This window comes from Ochlerotatus camptorhynchus, unplaced genomic scaffold (assembly GCF_037179485.1).
Source record: "Ochlerotatus camptorhynchus isolate MF236.1 unplaced genomic scaffold, CSIRO-AGI_Acam_v1.1 ptg000108l, whole genome shotgun sequence".
Lineage (NCBI taxonomy): Eukaryota > Metazoa > Arthropoda > Insecta > Diptera > Culicidae > Ochlerotatus > Ochlerotatus camptorhynchus.
The window spans coordinates 1482011-1506040 of NW_027040598.1; the positions used below are offsets into that span (position 1 = coordinate 1482011).

Here is a 24030-nt window from a genome sequence, read left to right on the forward strand (position 1 = left end):
TTGCGGTTTGATGCTTTTCTCCAACTTTGATTGCATGAAAACATCCGATGAATTAATTCGCCAAAGGCAATTTATTTAAGCATTTTATAAACTGAAAATCACATATCCAACACTTTTGAGTGGATGAATTGATCATCCAACGCTTGGCTGGAATCAAGTGGGTTGGTGGTACCTGCCGCGGCCAGACGTAGAGCTGGTAGGCATGTTACGGGATGAACTGAAGCGAAAACGAAAGAACCGGAAGTGCATACCAATTTTCCTCGTTCCGAAATCACCTTTGCCGACTGCTGCTTGCGCGGCTAACAAACACACAACGCGATTCAAAAACCTCCGAAAATAATAATGCAAAATTATTATTGAAATGACGCCCCACCCAATCAAAGCATAACTGAAAGGTTTTTTCCCCCGATTTTTCGCTTCTTCTTCGTTTTCGGTCCGCTCGCTTCTTTTTTCTACATTGCCAGACACGGCTTTTACCTCACATCAAGGCTTGGAAAAAAGGGGGCTTGCTTCTGGATCTGAACCGTGTAGGAACTTGTACTCACATGACACCACCATCGAATTCGGTGAAATCGCGTTTTTCTGCGTTCAATTTCGAGGAGAATATGACTCGATATAGCGTTTTAAAAAATCGATGCTACCGTGAATTTGCAGTCACATCACACGCACAAATTTCGGTGGAATTCACTTCTATACATTCACTTACTCAATCTAAACGGGGCCAAACGGTGTTCACTTGAGTCATATGACACAGGTCAAGCGGAAATGTCTTCTCAGAATGTACTTTTGGACACTTTTCGTGGTTGATTTCGGTCGAAATAGTCGCGAATTACCCACTTTTCCTATCGGCTTTGTTGCGTATCTCTGGGTTAAGAAAAAATTGAAGATTTTTTCCTGGCCTCACACCTTCAGACACCACGGACGAAAAACGTACACATCGCACTTGGTCTACTGCTACCTCGAAACTACACCATGAATGGACCGAAGACTATCCGTATACGGCGTATTGACGTAGTAACATTCGATCCGTATACCTATCAGTTACCAACACTGGCAAGAGCTTTGAAGGTATTGATGTGGGTCGTATCAATCCACACACGCACACTGTTGCATTTGAGCTCTCAGTATTGTGGCGGTATTAGTGCCATCTTAAAAATAGCTCAAACAGGCTTGAAATTTACATGTTCTTTCCATCCTTACAAACCAAACGTTTTCTCTGAATCGCAATTCCCCCTTCCTCAGATCAAATCAACCACCCTCCCGCGTTCTACCCACCCACACGCTTCCCTGCGTCCTTTACACAACACCTCACAGCGAGATGGGTAGGATGTGGATTAGCGTATTTTTTTCTTTGAATCATAAAACGTTAAGATCATTCTTAATTATCTCACGAGTACAACAGTAGTACATAAATGCAGAACACGATTAAGTTCAAGGTGAAAAACGGACAATTACGATTCATATTGTGCTCACTACTGCCACCCTGTGGCTTCAATATTCTAACCTTTTCATAATTGCAAACCGAAGCCACGTCTCCACGAGAGACCCAATTTTCAGCATTTTCACTACACAAAGTTATGAGACAGGTCCTATTTTGCTATACTTTTTATTTACGTTTACATTTTTCAGTACTCTTCTCTCGCTTACGTTTTCTCTCAGGAAACGGGGCACAATCTGGGAGATATCGCGCAACCACAAACACATACACAGTTGTACGAATTTTGACCGCGGCCAGCTGTCTGGCGTAGTGTGCGTTCATAGCCCCATATGAACACGAGTACAATACTTGTTCCCATTTATTTATAAATAATACCATCACCTACGGGAGCACATACACCAGTAAAATCAGCGGCTACTAATTTTATCAATGTAGTCGTGTCATGTACGAGGGACTTAGAGGTGAAGAAAAATAAGTTAACAAATCAAATTGCATCAATTTCTAAAAAAGGCCTCAAAATCTTATCAAAATCAGCTGCACTACACTCGTGTCACTTTTTGCACTCACTGAAAGCTCACCCAAAAGCCACAAAATCTCACAATTCAAACTACCCAAGCCCATCCATTCGTCATACTACACTCAATGCGTCTTTTCACACGGTCAGACCATAGTCGTCATCAAATTTGACTAAATTTTCTCGCCACTCACCTGAATATTTGCACCAAAAATATCGAAATAACTTTCCTAACGGATCGGGTAACAACCCTCACTAGGAAAAAGTCACTTTATGCACCGGTAGATTACCGAAAATTGTCTTCAAACTATTGACTCAAATTGAAAAGTTCAAAAGGACGACTGGTACAGACGCACAAGAGTACACTCTGCAACTCACTTTGCGAACAACCGGATGAAGACTGACCGAGTCAGCCGAACCTTCACGATGCCTGCTAGGTGAACGGCGAGGTAACGTCAGAATGAGTGTAAGGAAGTATGTGTTTCGATGACGTCGGAGCATATTTGACGTCATTCAAACTATTCTTGCCGATGTTACCCTATTACCCGAAATGATCCATTTCTTCGTATTTCATTACCGAGACAATTACCTAAAATATGTTTACTTTAAGAATATTAACCTTAGATTGTAAGTTTGATTAACCTTGTGTTTAATTTGTATTTTGTACGTGTGGGTTTTTTTAATGTTTGTTTTCAAGATAAATAGAAACAAGCTCATGTTTTAGGATTAATTAAATATGGGTATTGTAAATTACATTTCAAACCTCCTCTTCCCTTTTCCCATCCAAAATATTGTATATCTCCACTAACCTCGAAAACAACCGCAAGTATTCGGTCCAGTCCGTTTAACTTTAAATATAACACATTAATAATGTATAACGTATAATGTAACATATAATAATGTATAATATATAACGTAATAAATGATAACTCGACTCTGTAAAGTTTATTCGATTGAGCCTGTACAAAAAAAGTAATTATAAAAAAAAAAATACCTAAAATATCTTCCTTTTCACCATACTTACAAAGAAGGTAATTAAGAACGTTCTCAGGAATTTCCTTAGAATCAGCTCAAAAGTTCCTCAAAGTTCATCTTAGAAGTCTGACATTCAATTACAATTCAGTGCTAACATTTGAAAACGGCGCAAAAGCCATTTGTAAACAAATGGTTTGTGGGCCCTTTACTCGCTACCCGAAGAACGCCCACGCAAACCAACAGCATCGTCAGGAAGGGGAAAATTTCCCCTACCCGATGTTGCTGTTGTGTCGCGTGGGTGTACTTCAAGTAGTGAGTAAAGGGCCCACAAACCATTTGTTTACAAATGGCTTTTGTGCCGTTTTCAAATGTTAGCACTGAATTTACTCCTTAATACTCTAAAAAATACTACAGAACGCACTTTACTTCACTCTGATATTCTCTTTAATTTCTGCCTCCTCAGTATTCACTAAGTATTATGCAAAAATTTCCATGGAGTCATCCTCGGTGATCCCTTAAATTTCATCTTCAAGATTCCCTAAAAACTCTTCTTTGAGTTCTAAAAAAAAAAAATATATGACCCAATGAATAGGTCACTCCGCACACCAATATTAGGTCATCTTTTTTTCAGTGTGCCGCAAGTGTGCCGGTTATAGAGCAAGCTGCGATTGTTTGTAGAATACCCATCCCGGCAACCCGGTATTTCTGACACCTTGAATGTTTTGTTTTGAAATCGCAAGGATAAATCGGTCTAGCGGCATTTCGGATTTAAATCTACTACCGCGGACTACCTACTCGATTTTCAACTTATACAGCACCCGGTCGGCTAGCTACTGGGTAATCACAGGGTTTCACGAAGAATTTTTACCTTACTTTAAATACGTTTATTCATCAATGTCTGTATCATATACGTGTTTTTTGTGTCGTGTAGCCTAATTTCGTTGCGCACTGTACCGGTACATACCGCTGCTGCCGATGAATGATCGGGATGGCCGACACAGCGGCTCCTATCCTTCTGTGCGGCCGAAAGTCTAACCGGATTGGCGAAGCGAGCGGATGATTAACTGACCAGCGGGTGTTGCTAGATTGTGAGATGGCAGGCGTATTCTCTCATGGACGTTTATCGGTCGACCGTGACATAGCCACCTTGGCAAACCGAGAGAGTAATACTCCTTGGCGATTATGGTCTTCGTTGGGCCAGAGAATTCACCTATCATAGTGAAAGCGATGCGAAGAGGGGTGCAGCGTTCAGCAAAGCGACAGAGCTGTTCGTGTTGTGTTTTGACGCCTGCGGACGCAAGTGGACTGATAATTTTGTTTGTCACTAGATTCAAAAACAGATCGAATGTGTCCATATCCATTCTTGTGTTAAGTTGACCCTACACGATTACTTTTATTGACAATAATCGTATTGTCAATACATTCGATATTGACGTCAATATATCGAGATTGACAATATTTCTGAATTCACATCATCAATATTATTGTCAATAATTCCCCTTCGCGTCAATATATTGATGCGTGTGGGGTTTGCTTTAGACTGAAACTTCTCTGGATATTTACGAAGATCTTCGTACAATCTGAAGAACTCCTCATCTCGCCTTCTATTTCGATTGCTCGGGTGAACTGCAAACTCTCTTTTGTTGTTCATTACGAAATTGATCGTGCTTGATTGAGGAAGCGAAATATTCCTCATCGGATGAATCCATGCTGAATTGAAACAAATTTGAACAAATATTTTGCACTGCGCGTGCGACTGTAATGTTTTTTAAAAACGCTTTCACTATGTCATAGGTTGTGTTATCGCATCGAATCGCTTCTACCAACAATCAATACGAAACTTAACGATTTTAAATTGGCTCACTACTTGCCGGCGCCGGTGGTGTAGTGGTAAGCGTGACTGCTTTCTAACACCCCAATGGGTCTGGATTCAATCCCAGCCGAGGTCGGTGGGATTTTTCTGAGGCATAAAAATCTCTGGTCACGTCTTCCTTCGGAAGGGAAGTAAAGTCGTTGGTCCCGGCCCATGTGTGTTGTGAATGGGTGCGATATCCTACGCAGGTGTGGAAGCTGCCTTCCTGCACATTCGGTTGCAATCGATGTCCGTCGGTGATTGGCACTAGATTGCGAAACAGAGACCGACGTTAAATAAAGGGAAAAAAAATTGGCTCACTACTTGATTTGCCTATTGGTCCCAAGCAAACGATTAACGTACCCTATTCTAGTCGAAATTCTACTACTACACAATGTTTGTTTTGATTCGCTATGAAAGTTTGACAGATAAAATGAGGGGTTAATGGATTTTCCTATGTTTCGAGGGGTGAATCGATTAGCTTGGAACCGAAGAGAGTACCAGAGCTGAGCCAAAAAGATGAGCACGTTATTTCGGGACTTTCTAGTCTCCATGCTTCTACTATGTTGTCGGCCTTAGATTCGGAAACCGTTTCCAGTTTCCTGACGGATGACGAAAACAAAGAGGTTCACGTTCCATTACACCGCTGCCCGTAATAAATATCACCTCTTGACACACGGCCGCCTGGCCTGATAGAAAATAGACCGATAACAGTTTTTTTCTTCATCTGTCATCTTGCACCATGTTAATTCAGTACAATAATTGTGCTGCCTTGTATCTTGCAACTTGCAACGGTTACAGTTCCATTACAGCGCTACCAACCCCATTGCTGCTTTTGTAGATGACTTCTGTTTACGCACAAGAAACGTGAAGGTTCCGAAAACAATAAAAATATAACAACAACCTATGGACTTGTGACCAAACAGTTACATCCCTTAAAATTCTCCTTCCTCTCATGGAATTCTCCTCAACAGCCAGAACTCTCTTACTATTCTCTCAGATTTTACCTTGGAATCCTCTTCAGAATTCTGTTAGACCTATCCTTTGAATCCCAATCCTAAATCAAATCCCTAGACTCACGCTAGAATTCTACACTCATCTACATCAAAGTTATTCATTATAGTCCATTAGCTTTCTTGAATAATACTTAATGGCTGATATATTGAATATAACAAGGTTCTCTAAAATTTCTCCATTTGATTTTTGTTAGGTCCAGGATTTCATAAAATTGTTTAAGTTTAAAATCTGTAGAAAGTAACCATGTTCTAGAACCTTTAAAATAATCACTTCAAAACTCAGAATGTATGTTATTTGTTGTTGCTGAAGATAAATCCACTCCAGAATTATTATGTTCAGTTAGTAAAAGCAAATAACGAGGAAGATAAAATTGGTTATATTATAAAATGTTTGGAATTACCGAGAAGGTTCTTTGGCGTACTGCAATATATACTTAAAGTGAGCTCGATAAGAGCATTTGAAAATTTCCTGCGAATTCCAGATTTTATCCATGAAAAATAAAGTTCCTCAAGTCATGAGAAAATCGAATCTCTCGTGAGAGTGGGATGCAAAACTCAAAATTACCCAAAATTAAGTAAAAAGAACTTAAATTTAGGGAATTTTTCTCTGTGTACAATTTCATGTTTCTACACACAAAAAGTTTTGGGAACGCACATGAAATTTTACCAATAACAAAATTAATGATTTTTATATGAAATTCACATAACATTCATATGATCACATGAATTCTATGTGATAAATCACATAAATTTAATTGGACACATAAAGTTCATGTGATTTTGTGAAATTCTAATGAATATTTTCCATTGGAAATGTGATTTATTTTATGAGTGTAGGGGAAATGGCTCTAATGTTGGCCTATGGATCTAAGATTGGGCCCATCGCTAAAAACCTGCTATTTATCAATTTTATCTAGATGAACGCGTCATTGGGACGGTACTAATGGATATTTTTGGTTGCTATTAAAAATTTAGTCGATTGCTGAATTTATGTATGGGCCCAAATTAGGGACACTTAGGACAACATTACGTACATTTCCCCTATATAAATAAAAATTTCAACAAGCACAAATCAAGTTGAACTTTGTATTAGGTCCTAGGTAACATTGACAGATTCTCTTCGTCGACTTTCTCTTTGCATCCCCCACGGCCATGTAGACATTCCCAGGTATTTTCAGCACACAGATCGATAAAAGAAGCTTTTATCTACCGTCTAATATGACTAACACAACAAGAAACGGTTCTATGCTCAAGTTATTAACAAAAGAGAAAGTCGACAAAGAGAATCGAAATGTTACTTAGGACCTAATGCAATGTTCAGCTTGAAATACGTTCGTTTTTCATCAAAATAAGATCATTGATCATTGAAGATCATTTCAAAATACTCTACCTCCAACATCTCACACGATAAACAAAGCACACCTGCTGCGCACATCGTACTGATCGAGAGACCTTGCGACCGCGACCGAGAAAAAACAAAATGGCGCGTGTGAAAGCAAAAATCTACTCTTGTTCTTCTCACTCGCTCCCTCCCCGCTCTAAATGCTTTGCTTTGGCCCATTCGCTCGACCGATGACACTTTGCAATCAGAGCCAAGTAAAAAATATGAAAATGCAAACTCAATTTTCTTAATTGCTTTCTGTATTAAATGCGGAAATGAAGCCACTTACCTTTTTTACAAATATCGAACTAGTGTGCTAATGAATCACCAAAGAGTTTTTCCTATTGTATCTGGTGGAAAATGATTTTTTCCTCTCATCACACCTAACCTTCAACAGTCACTCGTCTCCAAAGGGGGAGGCTTCTGGCTCGGTGATCGTCAGAAAAACAGCACTTTTTCACTATTGTAAACAATTTGCAAAAAGAAACTTCACTCGCTACCAGTTAATTGCACTGTTAGTTCAAATGTTCACCGATTTTTTTCGAACTGAAAAACACTTTTTCCCCAGATTTTCGAAATTCACGGGAAATTTTCACGAACTGCACCGAATGCATGGACAACACACTGGTGTTTGGTCTGTGCTTGCCTACCATCACCGTCATCAGCACCGAATATGAAGTGTTTGTGCGCGCGGTCTTCGTTTGCCTTTTGCTTCGCTTGGCTAGAACTTGCTGCCAGTTTGGGGAATTTTGAGACTGTGCGTGCATGAACTCAAATTTTGCATATAAGATCCAACACAAATTTTCTCGCTTTTTTCACTTAACTTCTACAAGAATTTATTGATTTTTATTCGTTTTAAACCAATATTGTTCAATAGTTAAACGTCTCTCATTTTTGGCACCAATCTAAATATTGAGAAGACAGCAGCACCAGACCTGTTATATTCCACATTTGCTGCAGTTAGCGCACACGCACATTAACGTACAATCGCGCGAAAAGGATGCGAACAGAAGTCCCAATGAAAAAAATATATTGTGAGGGGAAAGACAGAATCATTGAAATTGTTTGACATAAAGGCCTGTATACCCGTAGCAAAATCCAAGAAAAATACAATAATTTTCATTGTCATTGTAACCATAATAGTTACTGTCAAAATATTGAACATATTTACAGGAAAAAAGGCAAGAGGGGGGGGGGGGGGTTGGTAAGCATCATAACAATAAAAAAAATATTTTTCTCGAACGTAAAATTTCATCACATTAATTTTCATTGTTTAGGGTAATATATGAGCATTACATCGTTAAAAATCGATATTTATTTTTCTCTCGTACATTGTGCCTACATAGGTCAACAAGACGAAGGTGAAGGTGCGCCTGTGAAGGTGTGCCTGTGTTAGGTGATTTCTAGCAACACTGCCAATTCAATCAAGATAGGCGCTGCTTGATTGACTCTGGTTTTGACAGTTCATTTGGCTCAGAACCAGCCAGTCCGCTCTTCTCTTATACTTGTCGCCGCCTTTAGCTACTTTCTTCTCCGGTTAGGGAGAGTCTTTCGCTTTCAGGTCAGACACTGTTTCTCGATTCTAGGAGCTACTTTTTTCCCCGGTTAAGGAGAGAAGTTTTCACTTCTAGGCCGAAAGTTCTTTCGGATTCAAAAAAGAGAAGAATCTGGAGTAACCTATGAAACTTAATTTTATTCAACAAAATTTTACAAAGTGATCTTACGGCTACGTGTTGCATTAGCAACTTATAATTATGTAAAACTTTTACATGATTTGTCCAGGGTTTTACATATCCCTTTCAATACCGGACTTTTGACCTAATTTTGCCTATTCTATTAGCTAGGATTTCGATCGCCCTTGAAAGGGTAGATTTGTGTTATTTGGATCTTATATACTATGCCCTCTCAGATCTGGGATTTCTCGGGTTATCTTGTAAGTTTATTTCTTTTTGTAACTCAGATCTGATATGGCTCTACAAATAAGAATGAGACATTTGTAACGTTTAAACATTATAATTATATCCTTCGTTAAGGATAAACAGAGAGGGAAAGCTAAACGTAACCTAGATGCGCAAGCATGCCATGCGTGGGCGTGTTTATCCTACTTGAACGCAGAAACGTTCCTAAGTAAATACTGCAGTTAGATTATGTAAAACGAGCTCTCGCTCCTTTTGCCCTACTTTTCATTTCATATTCTTGGCCTTGGTATCAACGTCAGCTAGGGCTATGCAAACGGGATGCAACTATGTGGTTATCTTATGGTTTTGGTTTTAAATTAATTGCCTCGCGGTAACATTCCGGAGCCCGTAAATCCTTCTAGGTTTACTTATATATGATCGTTATTCCGCGAGTGTTTCGTCATTTACTTTTTGTATCATTCCCACAAAGCAATCTTTTTTAATGATAGTTTCAACATCTTGGTGTTTCAACACCCGTTTTGATGCTACTTGTTCTTTTTTATTGTCTTCATTTGAAGAAGCTTCTCCTGGCGGCTCAACATCCATAATAGCCAATTTAACTACTGGTCGAGTGTATTCTCCAGAGGCTGTTTTCACAACAGCCGATCTTACCTGACCATCCTTGCCTACATGTGTTTTCAAAACAATTCCCTTTTTCCACTTTGCCTTTTGATCATCTTCAGCAATCATAACGATGTCTCCTTCCTTGACATTTTTCACAGCTTCCGACCATTTTGATCTTTTGGCTAATGAAGGAAGGTATTCGTGTAACCACCTATCCCAGTAAGTTTTAGCCATAGACTGCACTTTCTTCCATTGTTGTCTAGTGGCCTCTGCCTTCGACACATCATTCAATGATGGTTCGGCACCGCCGGCACAACCAATTAGGAAGTGGTTTGGAGTGAGTGGTTCGTCATCCGTGGCATCTAAAGATATTTTCGTCAAAGGTCTACTATTTATTATATTTTCGATTTCTGTTAATAACGCACGGAATGTGTGTTCTGGCATAGTTTGATTTGGTAAAAGACTTTTAACTTCTTGAACCAATCTTTCCCATGCTCCACCAAAGTGTGGAGATGATGGAGGGTTGAAATGCCATTCAATTCCTCTTGACGCAAGTCTGTGCTGAATCTTTTTTAGTTCATTGTCAGCTCCTACAAAATTAGTACCGTTGTCGCTATAAAGGAATTTTATTCTGCCTTGTCTGTTCTGCACTGAGTTCAAGCATAATAAAAATGCATCTGCAGACAGATCATGGGCTATTTCAAGATATACTGCCCTTGTTGTCATACATGTAAACAATGCTCCCCATCGTTTTTCTGTTCTTCGTCCGATGGACACATTGTACGGCCCAAAGTAATCTACTCCGGTATGGGTGAATGGTTTCACGAACGGTTGCAATCGACACTCAGGTAGAGGTGCCATTTTAGGGGTATTTATCTTCGCATTTTCATTTTTACAATGTTGACATTTTTTTATTGTCCTCTTCATTCCAGCATCTATTTGGATAACATGATATTTTTGTTGCACTGCTGCTATCGTAGCCTTCATTTTTTTATGTTTAAACTGTTCATGTTGATTTTTCAATATTAAATCAACTACATGATGCTTTGCTGGAAGTATGTAAGGATATCGAGCCGCATAAGGAACGCACTCTGCATCCTTATATCGTGTTTCTGATTTTATTGTACCATTTTGATCTAGGAATGGTGTTAGCGTTCGTATTTTGCTAGATTTGTCAACCGTCTGTTTAACATTGAGTTCCGTTAACTCATCTGGAAATGCATCCCATTGAGTTTTCAGAATCAGCAAAATTTCTGCCCTTTCCATATCAACAGCACTGATGGTCTTATCGAATCTCAATTCTTTGTTTGTTTTAGACCTAAGCCACTCTATATATTTTATTGTAATGCATACAGACCTCTTTAAACGGTCCCAATCCGAACACCATTTAACGTTCAGCCAATCTAAATTTGGTTTGCTTATGCTCTTTATTGAATGTACGGGACGTAATTCTTCATGACTTAAGTCTGAACTATGATTGTCCCCATTCACGGATGGCCAATGTTTCTCGTCCAGCTTCAAAAACGCGGGTCCTTCAATCCAAGACGATTTCGATTGCCTTACTTTAGTTCCTTCATCAGCCGGGTTTGCTGCTGAACTAATATATTTCCATTGTGATTCAACGGTGCTTTCGAGGATTTCACTAACACGGTATTGAACGAATTGTTTGAACTTTCTTAATTCAGATTTGATCCAACTTATGACTGTTTTTGAATCGGACCAGTATATAACCTGGTCTATTTGTAGTCTTAATGCTCTCTGTACTGTATTAGATAATCTTGTCCCTAATACAGCAGCTTGTAGTTCTAAACGAGGTATTGACATTATTTTCGTGGGAGCAACCTTTGATTTGGCAGCAACAATCGTTACATCAATGCCGTCTTTGCTTACTGTTCTCATATATATAACAGTAGCGAAAGCGTTCAGTGAGGCGTCGCAAAAAACATGAAGTTCTCGACGTATCACGCCTTTAAAATAAGAGTAACATCTTGGGATTTTTATCTTAGATAGGGAAGACAATCTATTAATCCAGGTTTGCCAAGTCTTATTTATGTCATCGGGAATTTTATCATCCCAGTCTATACCACGTCGCCATAAATCTTGCATTATTATTTTAGATTCGATTGTTATATGTGCGATTAACCCAAGAGGATCATACACACTCATAATAAAAGACAACACTTGTCTTTTTGTCGGTTCCAACATTACTAAATTGGGAATGTTGATTTTAAATGTAAGTTTATCGTTTTGCGTGTCCCAATACATACCCAGGACCTTTTCATATACATTTTCGTTATCATCCAGTTTCACTTCCTTTATTGGAGAGATTCTATCATTTGGTAATTGCTTCAAGCAGGACTTCGAATTTGATATAAAATTCCTTATTCGGAAGTTAGCTTTATCATGTATCTGAATGATGTCTGATACAGTTTTTACAGCTTCTTTTACTTCGTTGAAGCTGTCTAAATAATCATCTACATAGTGATTTTTAATTATAGCCTCAACTGCTTTAGGTCTTTCATTTATGAATTGTTTAGCATTTTCATTCTTGACAAATTGCATACAAGCTGGTGAGCAAGTAGCTCCAAAGGTCATTACTTGCATTTCATAGATGTCCAATCTTGTATTAGGTTGCTTTCGAGATACCATTCTTTGTGATTCTCGATCTTCTTTTCTGATTTTCACCTGATGGAAGGCCTCCTGAATATCCCCGGTTATTGCTATTGGACCTTCTCTAAATCTCATCTTTATATCAAGAGCTGACTCTGTCATGTCAGGTCCTGCTAATAATTGTGAATTTAAAGAAACTCCATCAATCTTAGTTGCCGCATCAAATACCATTCTTGGTTTAGGCGGTTGTTTACTTTGGTTGATAGTTATAAAATGAGGTATGTAAAAGGTTCTCGCAGTATCAATCATATACTCATCAGGACTTAACTTTTTAAGATATCCTTTCCTTACATACTCATCAATTTGTGTACTATACCATTCTTTTAAAGAAGAATCCTTCTCTAATTTCTTTTCTAATAACAGAAAGCGATTCAGAGCCGTAGAAAAACTATTTGGAAATTCGACCTTATCATTTTTCCACAAGAGGCCGATTTCGTAACCCTTATCAGTTGGTTTCCATGTTTCTTGCATAATTTTTAGAGCGCGTTCGTCTAATTTTGATATTAATTCGCTCTGAGGTACCTTTACGCCAAAGGCTTCTGTAGAGAAGTAATCTGCCATTATCTCCTTCATTGTTTTTTCTTCTTCATTCACCTCATTCATTACAAACACATGATTTTTGTTTTCGGTGTTATTTCGGCTGGTACCGAATATAACCCATCCCAACTTTGTTTTCTTGGCAATAGGTTCAGAAAATCCACGCGATCTTTCTTCAATACCCTTAAAGAGATATGCATGTGGTAATCCTAATAATATCGTTGGGACTGCCTTATCGTAAGATTGCAGTTCTATTCCCTTTAGATATGGGAACTGTTCTTGTATTTGTTTTGAATCAATAGATTGCATGGGTAAAGCCAGTTCATTAATTGTACGTAAATCCTTAAGCAAAAACGATTTCTCGTTTTCACCTTTGATATGGACTTGAACGGTCATACTCTTAGTTTCTTCTTGGACCTCTCCGTTTGTCCAAGCTATAGTCATAGGCTTATTAAATCCTGAAATATTCAATCGTTCAACTACGCTATTATGAATTAAGCTTACCGATGAACCTGAATCGAAAAATACGTGAGTTTTTAAACTGTCTTTTCCGTTGTTCAAAGTAACAGGCAAAATTTGATAATACACCATGTTGTGTTTTTGTACGTGACAGTTTACTTTGTCAGACGCAATAGTGGTTTCAGAACTTTTCCTTAATTTTTCTTTTTTATCAGTTCTTGGATGTAGCAATCGATTATGTTTACTGGTACATCCGTCAATATTGCATGGTCGTGCTACTCTACAATCCTTTAATATATGATTTGGATTGCAACATGAAAAACAAAGTTTCTTCTTCATTATAAACTGTCTTCTTTCTTCGGAAGACAATCCTCTAAATTCATTGCATCCTGTTAATCGGTGATTTTGTCCACACTTAAGGCACTTAGGATACCCTGTACTGTGGTAGTTCACTCTATCGGGTCTTTCCAATCTGGAAAACTTTTCATTTTTAATCCCCTTATCAGCTATCAACATTGTAGCCAGTTTTTCTTGGGGCTTTAACCATTCATAGAAATCACATAGTGTTGGAGCGATAAATGGATTTAATATAGTTGACAATGTCTTATTTTCATTTACATGCATCAACCATTGTTGATGCAGCCCATTGGGTAATTTTCCCGCCAGATCTCTAATTAATCTTTGATCATTTAGATATTCCTTATGATCAAGACACGTCATATTAATTACCAAATTCCCAATTGCAGAGATGAAATCCACCATTGTTTTTGGGGTTTCAAAACGAGGATTTCTAGTTGCAAGAACCTCTTGCAATAATCCAGAATAAACCAATTCTACACTTCCAAATTGGTCCTCTAATTTTCGTATTATCAAATCCACATTATCGGAGTCGAGAAGAAGTGCGCTAACCGCGCGCAATGCATCTCCTTTTAGACTTTTCTGTATACGGTGTAAATTTTCAAGGTCCGAAAAATTTCCCCGCTGTGTGGTTTCGAGGTATGTTTTTTTAAATCTTGGCCAAGCTTTGAAGTTTCCATCAAAATATGGCAACTCCAGTAATGACTGTCTTAAAATGTATTTTTCCGTTGTGTTTTGTCCGCTAGCATTGATACCATTAATTTTTTTAATGATCGCTTCGAAAGCTTCTACTTGGCTATCTGCATTAGTCTTGTATTCTTTCCTGTTTTGAAGAGTTTGTATTTGCTCTTCCTGTGTAGCCAAATGGACTCTAATCTTAGTATATTTTGTACATGTCCAAGGCTCTTTTTTCTTCGGTATGTGATCTAATCCTACACAGGTCAGGTGGAACCAGCGATCGCAATCGTCGCAGGCCACCATGTTATCACTGTCGTCTTTCTCAAAACAAAGACGACAGTGTCCGTTTTTATTAACAACAAATTTTTCACTCATCTTGTTTTTTTTTTTTTTAATTTATAAATTTCTACCTGATAATATAATAGCGTCAACTCTGATTTTACTCACACTTTAATTTGAACTTTGTTGATATTAATGGCCTAGCAGCTCGCCATTGGTCTGCTCCTTGCCACTGGACGTCCTTCTAGGATTTCGGTTGGCCTATAGCTTTTGTGATATTTTCGGCCTTCAGCCGCGGGAGTCCGGATTTGATGAACTTGTAGCCTTGTTGCTTGTGGTCTGCTTCTGGCCTTCAGCCGTGGGAAAGTGCGGCGTTTTATTACTCTGGCTTGAGCTACTTCTTTGTGGCGTGGTGTAAAGTGAATTTGCTAATATGTTGCCGGAACACTTTTTCTTTATCGGTACCGCGCCACAAGGTCACTGGAAACGCCTTGCTTACACAATACACTCCCTTTGGAAAGGGTTCATTTAGCCACTTTTTATATTTCTTTACTTTTTTTAATTTTGCAACCTGAATGTCGATTTCGTTGAAATACTCGACCAATTCATCAATTTCTTTTTGCAAATCGTTCATGTCCACTTCCACCGATGTCCGGATTTTCTGAAACTTTTCAGATCACTTGGCTATAAGCCTACTTGGCTTTGACGAGCCCAAATGTTCGCACTATCTGACCTTTGTCAGATTTGCACTTTGGCTCAACGGCCCACTTAAAACGCCAACTTTGCGGTTCTTTGCAGTCAGATTTCGACTGACTGCTATTTGGCTTAACGCCACACTATTTGGCACAAAGGCCCACTGGAACTGCCAACTTGCGGTTCTTTACAGTCAGATTTCGACTGACTGCTATTTGGCTTAACGCCACACTATTTGGCACAAAGGCCCACTGGAACTGCCAACTTGCGGTTCTTTACAGTCAGATTTCGACTGACTGCTATTTGGCTTAACGCCACACTATTTGGCACAAAGGCCCACTGGAACTGCCAACTTGCGGTTCTTTACAGTCAGATTTCGACTGACTGCTATTTGGCTTAACGCCACACTATTTGGCACAAAGGCCCACTGGAACTGCCAACTTGCGGTTCTTTACAGTCAGATTTCGACTGACTGCTATTTGGCTTAACGCCACACTATTTGGCACAAAGGCCCACTGGAACTGCCAACTTGCGGTTCTTTTACAGTCAGATTTCGACTGACTGCTATTTGGCTTAACGCCACACTTTGTCAGATTGACACTTTGGCTCAACGGCCCACTTAAACCGCCAACTTTGCGGTTCTTTGCAGTCAGATTTCGACTGACTGCTATTTGGCTTAACGCCACACTTTGTCAGATTGACACTTTGGCTCAACGGCCCACTTAAACCGCCAACTTTGCGGTTCTTTGCAGTCAGATTTCGACTGACTGCTATTTGGCTTAACGCCACACTTTGTCAGATTGACACTTTGGCTCAACGGCCCACTTAAACCGCCAACTTTGCGGTTCTTTGCAGTCAGATTTCGACTGACTGCTATTTGGCTTAACGCCACACTTTGTCAGATTGACACTTTGGCTCAACGGCTCACTTAAACCGCCAACTTTGCGGTTCTTTGCAGTCAGATTTCGACTGACTGCTATTTGGCTTAACGCCACACTTTGTCAGATTGACACTTTGGCTCAACGGCCCACTTAAACCGCCAACTTTGCGGTTCTTTGCAGTCAGATTTCGACTGACTGGAAGTTCGCGGGCTCAAAACGTCGGAAAACGTCCTCCAAGATTCCTCTCTGGAGCCACCATGAAATGTCGCCGCCTTTAGCTACTTTCTTCTCCGGTTAGGGAGAGTCTTTCGCTTTCAGGTCAGACACTGTTTCTCGATTCTAGGAGCTACTTTTTTCCCCGGTTAAGGAGAGAAGTTTTCACTTCTAGGCCGAAAGTTCTTTCGGATTCAAAAAAGAGAAGAATCTGGAGTAACCTATGAAACTTAATTTTATTCAACAAAATTGTACAAAGTGATCTTACGGCTACGTGTTGCATTAGCAACTTATAATTATGTAAAACTTTTACATGATTTGTCCAGGGTTTTACATATCCCTTTCAATACCGGACTTTTGACCTAATTTTGCCTATTCTATTAGCTAGGATTTCGATCGCCCTTGAAAGGGTAGATTTGTGTTATTTGGATCTTATATACTATGCCCTCTCAGATCTGGGATTTCTCGGGTTATCTTGTAAGTTTATTTCTTTTTGTAACTCAGATCTGATATGGCTCTACAAATAAGAATGAGACATTTGTAACGTTTAAACATTATAATTATATCCTTCGTTAAGGATAAACAGAGAGGGAAAGCTAAACGTAACCTAGATGCGCAAGCATGCCATGCGTGGGCGTGTTTATCCTACTTGAACGCAGAAACGTTCCTAAGTAAATACTGCAGTTAGATTATGTAAAACGAGCTCTCGCTCCTTTTGCCCTACTTTTCATTTCATATTCTTGGCCTTGGTATCAACGTCAGCTAGGGCTATGCAAACGGGATGCAACTATGTGGTTATCTTATGGTTTTGGTTTTAAATTAATTGCCTCGCGGTAACAATACTAGACCCTCTCTAATCGTAACCAACAGTACAACAATACCCAAGCAAACGACAATCCATCAACTAGTTTTGCCCATGTAGTAGGAAGCAAGAGTTCCGCACTTGGATGCACAAAATTCAATTTCACTGGATCGTATCTGTTTGTTCCAAGCGAAATGAAATTTTTGTCGATTAAATTTTCGCGCTGGTGAGATTTTCACTTCACTTTGATTTCTTTACAGGCCTTTAATCATACAATTTTAATGAGTAAAATACGTTTATGCTATGTTCAGACCACAGAGTTGTATCAACCGATGGAAACTAACGGTTTTAAATTGGCACACTTCTTGACTAGCCTATTAACGTACCCCATTCTAGTCAAAATTAGAGTACTACTCATGATTCGCTATGAAAGTTTGACAGATAAAATGAAGGGTTCGTAGATTTTCTATGATTCGAGAGGTGCATCGATTAGCTTGGGACCGAAGATAGTACCAGAGCTGAGCCAAAAAGTTGAGCATGTTTCTTCGGGACCTACTAGTCTTAAACGCCGGCCAGACTGGTGAGTTATAACATGTTATAACGGTTGTCAAATAATTGCAACACAGAAAGCACCATCAAGATAGCGCTATAACATGTTATAACTCTGTAGTCTGAACGTACTATTATAGTACGTTCAGACTACAGAGCTATAACATGTTATAGCGCTATCTTGATGGTGGTTTCTGTGTTGCAATTATTTGACAACCGTTATAACATGTTATAACTCTCCAGTCTGAACAAGGCATTAGAGTTACCTATATGGTTGTATCATGTTACATGATGACATTTTTCTTGTTGATAATTTGAATAACACCCTTGTAACATGTTACAACTCTTTAGTCTGAACAGGTCTGAACAAGGCATTACTCATAAACTGAGTGACTACAGTTTTTGCCATTAGGAGCTGATTCGACTCAATTTTGAGTCAATCTCAACATCCTCGTAATCCTCATCCTCATCACCTCTAATTTCTTCCAGCAAGTCTACGGCAAGGATCTCACCCTCGAAACGTTAAATCGTGTTGTTGTCTTTTTCCTTATAATCCGAGGAAGACCAAACCAAGACACCAATATGAATCGTGAATCCGTTGATTTATAAGCGTTTGAGTATTTACAACCAAAGCTCAAATCAGTGCTAACATTTGAAAACGGCGCAAAAGCCATTTGTAAACAAATGGTTTGTGGGCCCTTTACTCGCTACCCGAAGAACGCCCACGCAAACCAACAGCATCGTCAGGAAGGGGAAAATTTCCCCTACCCGATGTTGCTGTTGTGTCGCGTGGGTGTACTTCAAGTAGTGAGTAAAGGGCCCACAAACCATTTGTTTACAAATGGCTTTTGTGCCGTTTTCAAATGTTAGCACTGAAATATTACGCCGCGCCTTGCGCAATGTTAAAATTTAATTTTCACATGTACGAACAAAACATTATAAATATCTATACTAGCAGCACTGCACAGTTTTACTGGAAGTAACGGACCTCGATAGCATCCATATTTTTACCGAAGGGCATTCATTCGTATCGGGTTTACTTCGGTTGTTTTCGGCTCCTCCTCCGCGGAGAATAGCTGTCAAAGCGAGTGTGCGGCGATCAGCTGCTCTGTTTACGTTCCATTTTCATTCATTAAAATCCTTCGCAATTGCTGAAACACTCGCTATATACTGATTGCACAATATAAATAAAATTTCGGCCTTCGAATCCGCATAGCCATGGCCAGCAAGAAGGTCGATTTCGATTCACTGGTTCCGGATTCTCCATCGGAGAGGGTAGGTCTCATAGTAGGTAATCGGGTTTGAATCGAAAATAATAATATTTTTTCACTCGTTGGATCCATCAAGGGATTCGTACTCTTCGGAAAGGACCTGAGCCAGATTCCCTGCTTTAGGAACAGCTTCCTGTACGGTATCAGTATAGGCATCGGCGTTGGGTTCCTTGCATTTATGAAAACCTCCCGGCCGCAGCTGTCCTCGCATATAGGATTTGGAACATTTTTCGGTACCACTTTGTGCTATTGGTTCCCTTGCCGGTAAACTCAAAATACGTAATAAATACTGATTTAGAGACCAACTTTTTCTTTTCGGCTAGATACAAGTGGAAGAAAGATTTCAAGGAGGCAGAGGTACTTCAACATATGATGCAGCAGCAGGCAATGTACGAAGGAACCGACAAGGAGCGGGAGCTTGACCGAAAAGCAGAGTCTGCTTAAATTGGTTGTAAATATAATAGTGTGTAGGTTGGCTTATAAATAAAATGTTTGCCAAATTCCATTAGTGTTGTTTTTTTTAATTTTGAATATTTATTAAGTAGTGCTCAAATAAAACACGATAGCGAAACACAAATTATCTAAATCTAGGGTAAAATAAATACTAGAATACGTAATTTTATGTATTGCAGACTATTAGCAAGGATGCACCGTGGGCGGTGTGACTAAATTTCATCATCTATTGGGGCATGGAGAACTCGATTGCTGCAGTCTCCAGGGTCTCCAGTTGCTTCTGGGCTTTAGCTGCCGAAGGACGTGGCTTCTTCTTCCCCGTAGCTTTGGGCTCAGGTTTCGGTGCAAATATCACTTTCAGCTCCTTCGTGCGCCTCCAATAGAAACCGAAGCTGCCCGGTTTGTCGTTACCCAGAACCGCCTGCCGTCGGACGTACTGATTGTACATCTTCTTCGGTGAAAGCTCGGTGGCAGATAGATCAAACGGTCCGCCACTTTCCAGCAGTTCGACACTGAAGTAAGTCATAATGTCGTCGTCCATCGTGTCACGCAGGGTTGTATCCCGGGCAAATTTGCCACGGTTATCACTAATAGCCTTGCTCAATTCAACCTGATGGGCTCGGTAGATTAGATTTCTGAAAAGGAATGTTCTTGAGATTAAGAATATCTTGAGCAAAGTCTTATAGCACTTACCCACTGCCGGCCCCGTATCCAATCGTATTCAGGTAGAATTGACAGCACACCGGCTGGTAGTTTCCCCGGTCGTCCGTCAAGCGATACGAATAGGTGTAACCCTTCCGGACAACGGCTCCGGGCTCAAGCTTCGTTCGTCGCCGTTTGATCGAATGCCGTTCGGTGTGTTCTAGCATGAACATTCGCTGTTCAGGGAAGGTCATACTCCAGTACCGTTCGTTAATGCGTTGCTGTTGTTGGAGCGAAACCTTTTCCTTGCAATTCAGATGGCAGTTGCACTCGAGCTGCAGCACTGGGTGGGACTGTTTCCGCTTGGCACGATTGCGAACTCTGGCAATGAACTTTTTCGTACGCTTCATCGGTGGATAGCCCTCCGGAAGATCTTGTACCTCATTACCCGGTTTGGGAACATCTTGTACCTTGACAGGTTTCTTTTTAGGTGGAAGTGGTTTCCGTTTTGGGGCTTCCGGGTGATATCCATAAGGATTGGTTGGTGGAACTTCCTTCTCAGACTTAACAATGCGCGGGAAGATCTCTGTTGAAGGATTAATCTGGTTGACGACACGTATCGGAGCATTATATGCAGGCTCATGATAGGAGTTCGACTCGGAATAATCCGGTTCAACGACTATATTCGAGTAGGAATCTGAATAATCGTCACGGTCTTCTGAATAGTGCGATTCTGACACAACACTCATTGATTCAACGTTGATGCCATAGTAAGGTTCTTGTTTCACTGTGACCGAATGGAAGGCCGAAGAAGGGTGATAATACGATTTGTCTGCATGATGTGGCACAATTGGTTTCTGTTCGATTGAGTACGAGGACATCAATACCGGCTGATCGTTCTGAATCGGCACTGGAGGGGGAGATTGAAAAGCATGCACTATGGCAGAAGATTGCTCATAGGAGCAAACCGGTTGAGGATCATCCACTTTCATGTCAATCTTGGAATCCTCCATCAAAATCACCTCAACCGGTTGCGGTACGGGCTGAATGGGTTCTGGTGGGGGAGAGCTTGATGGTTTGGGTTGAACAACCGAAATAGGCTTCCTTTCCGGGATCACAAAATCATCCATTTCAACAAAATGAACATCCATTTCACGGAGCACAGCACAGTAGAAGCTAGCACTGCCTCCTTTTTCGCCAATTGCTTCCCGCCTAGCTTTGAACTCGGCATGTATCGATTTAGCCGTCAATTGATTCGGTAAGTACAGGGCAGTGGCATTGAATTTCGATCCCTTGTGGTACGTTCGGGGCGAATACGATAGAATGTCATCCCACACGGCATCCCTAAGCGAACGATCTCGTTCATACTTGCCACGCTTATCAGCCACCGATTCTCTCATGTGAGCGCGATATATATGATTCCTAAAAAAGCAAAACACCCATCAATCAAATAATCCGAAAGCAAACAGCTACATTCTCACTACTTACCCACATCCTTTCCTGAATCCCAGCGTATTCAGAAAAAACGTACAGCAAACCATGTGCAACTGCCCCTGGTCGTCCGGCAAGTAGAACGAATAGGAAAAGGCTTTCTTCACGTCCGACCCTCCCAACGGGTCCACCGGAACCCTCCGTCTTTTAACTGGTCCCGGAACCGTGTGACTCTTGACAAACTTCTTCTGCTCGGCATGATTCATCTGCCAATACGTTTCGTTTAGCGACTGGCGGTGCTCGGTGCTGATCCTCTTCGCACAGGACAAATGACAATTACATTCCACGAGAATGACATGCCGTGCCTGAATTCGTCGCTCCCGGTTCTGTATCCTCTGCTGCTCTCTCTTGGTGACCTCAACACGTTTCTTCCTCCTTAATATTTTCCTTCCCGTCGGATTCGATTCGCTTCCGTCGGAACTCGGTTGCGCTGATTGATCTACTGCTGCTGGTGCCGCCACCTCTTCCTTCCTTTCCTGAACATCCTCGAAGTCTTTCAGGAAATCCAGCGGCTGATCGGACATCCTTCCGGAATGGGCCCGAAAAGTGGACGCTTTTTGTCACTAAATCACGGATTTTCACGAAAACAGTCAAGAAAACTGGACCACTTTTTGTTGATGTTTACGATAACCGATTTACGAAACGTCAGATTTTTACACGCAAAATTGGATTTGGTTGGATTTATTCGGAATATTTCGATGGCACAGATTCGTTTGAACAGATGTGTAACTATGCACTCAAAATAATCGACACGTTATTGTTACGTGGAAAATCACCTGGAGTCTCTCTTTTCGCTTTTATGACAAATTTGTGTGACACATGGAAGTCCTAAAGAGCCTGAATTTATAAAGAGACGACATCTTATCCATTTGACAGGTTTTCTGCTCGATTGGACTGACTTTTCCTATGACTTTGACAGACAATCGATTGTTCCAATTTTGACATGTCGCCTCTTTATAAATTTAGGCTCTTTAGGAAGTCCCTTTAAAGCCACTACACGGATAGAAACCCCCTTATACCTTTCGGAAAATTTCTATTGCTGATTCTACATAAAATGTATAAGTCAACTAATAAGCAGACGGCTTATAAAAAAGATAATGAAGATCATGTGTCAACCAGTCTTGTAAGCGGTCACGGTAGTCGACACATTTTCTGTGATAATCGACTGCCTTTGCCTCCGACACTTGCAAAACAAGCTATCATAGTACAGTACCAAACTCAAATGTCATTTGACAGGCTTTGTCATACGACACTGTCGCCGAAGACCGTCACGAATGTATGTATTTTAGTTTCTCTCATTATAAGAGCTGCTGATGTTGTGCTTGTGTGAATTCTGAAAAAATCAAGCAATGATGTCCTAGGAATAACATTTCTGATCAGAAATGGTTTAATTTACACCAAACTGAGGAATTAGAACAAAATCACTCATATCATATGATAGTTATTTGAACATTTTCTTTTTGCTCGAATGTTATTCTACCGGTTGTGTTGTGTGAGAGAGACGACGGTAGAGCATGAGAGTACGAATAAAAACAGACTGTCGCGCATGACAACGAAGCGAGTGTCGTAAAAAACGTCAACAGTTTCAACCTCTGGTGTCAACTGATAAACCTAATAAAAAAGTATCATAAGCAAACGATAACCCAAAACATAGAACTATTCCACAAACTGTTTGGATGATACCCCGAACACGCCTTTATACCCCGTTCACATTACAGCCTATATCACGTAATATAGGCTGTCTTGCAATGAGCACTCATACATAGGATTTCCAGTGAAAACTAGATGTATGAGTGCTCATTGCAAGACAGCGTATATCACGTGATAACGTGATGAATTTTCTTTTCATCTTTCTCTATGAAATTCCATTAGAATATTCTTATTAATTTCTTTGGCACACTCTTCAGAATGACCGTCACACTATTCTCAGACTCATCCGATAATTCCCTTTGAGCTGCTTTGTAGTTACGGTCATAATTCTTTTTGAAATCCTTTTCAGTATTTGCTAAGTACTCTTTATACTTTGCCAAAATGGCATTGAAAGTCTCCCAGAAATTGCCAGATGTTCTTTTGGCATAATTCCGATTAAATTTCTTAAAATTTTATAAAAATGAAACTCCATAGAAACATGGAACAGAATTCCATTGAAATTATTTTCACGATTCGTATTAGCATACTCCTTAAGTTTCATCATAAGAAATTTCTTTGATTTCTCTTCCGAATTCTATTTCCATTCTTCACAAAATCTCCATGCAATTGTCATCAGAGCTTTTTAAAAGACAACGGACACTGTCTTCAACCAGAGATTGCACAGACTGAAAACTTAACTCTAGAAAACTGACAACACACCACACTCA

General features: G+C 40.0%; 4 protein-coding genes across 8 annotated transcripts in view; 2 read left to right on the top strand and 2 right to left on the bottom strand.

Moving 5' to 3' along the window:
- The window catches only part of Sin3A (SIN3 transcription regulator family member A), a 48511-nt gene extending 40690 nt beyond the window's left edge, over positions 1-7821 (bottom strand). For 3 of the 5 annotated variants that reach the window (XM_065219673.1, XM_065219670.1, XM_065219674.1), the window contains exon 1: positions 2147-2353. The gene's annotated coding sequence lies outside the window, so the exon portion shown is untranslated. Of the gene's footprint in view, positions 1-545; positions 991-2146; positions 2354-7465 lie in introns of those variants that run through there. The other 2 variants (XM_065219671.1, XM_065219672.1) reach the window with 2 other exon arrangements.
- LOC135699418 (xanthine dehydrogenase-like) overlaps positions 1-24030 on the top strand; it is a 394729-nt gene that overhangs the window by 331298 nt on the left and 39401 nt on the right. The window lies entirely within an intron of this gene.
- l(3)87Df (lethal (3) 87Df) lies at positions 18930-19568 on the top strand. The gene is made up of 3 exons (XM_065219662.1): positions 18930-19091; positions 19164-19351; positions 19411-19568. The coding sequence occupies exons 1-3, from the start codon at positions 19035-19037 to the stop codon at positions 19529-19531; spliced, it is 366 nt and encodes a 121-aa protein (XP_065075734.1). The 5' UTR covers positions 18930-19034; the 3' UTR covers positions 19532-19568.
- Positions 19643-22272, bottom strand: LOC135699405 (uncharacterized). The gene is made up of 3 exons (XM_065219661.1): positions 21671-22272; positions 20234-21604; positions 19643-20175 (listed from the first exon to the last, which is right to left on the bottom strand). Exons 1-3 carry the CDS (start codon positions 22195-22197, stop codon positions 19767-19769), a joined length of 2307 nt encoding a protein of 768 aa, XP_065075733.1. The 5' UTR covers positions 22198-22272; the 3' UTR covers positions 19643-19766.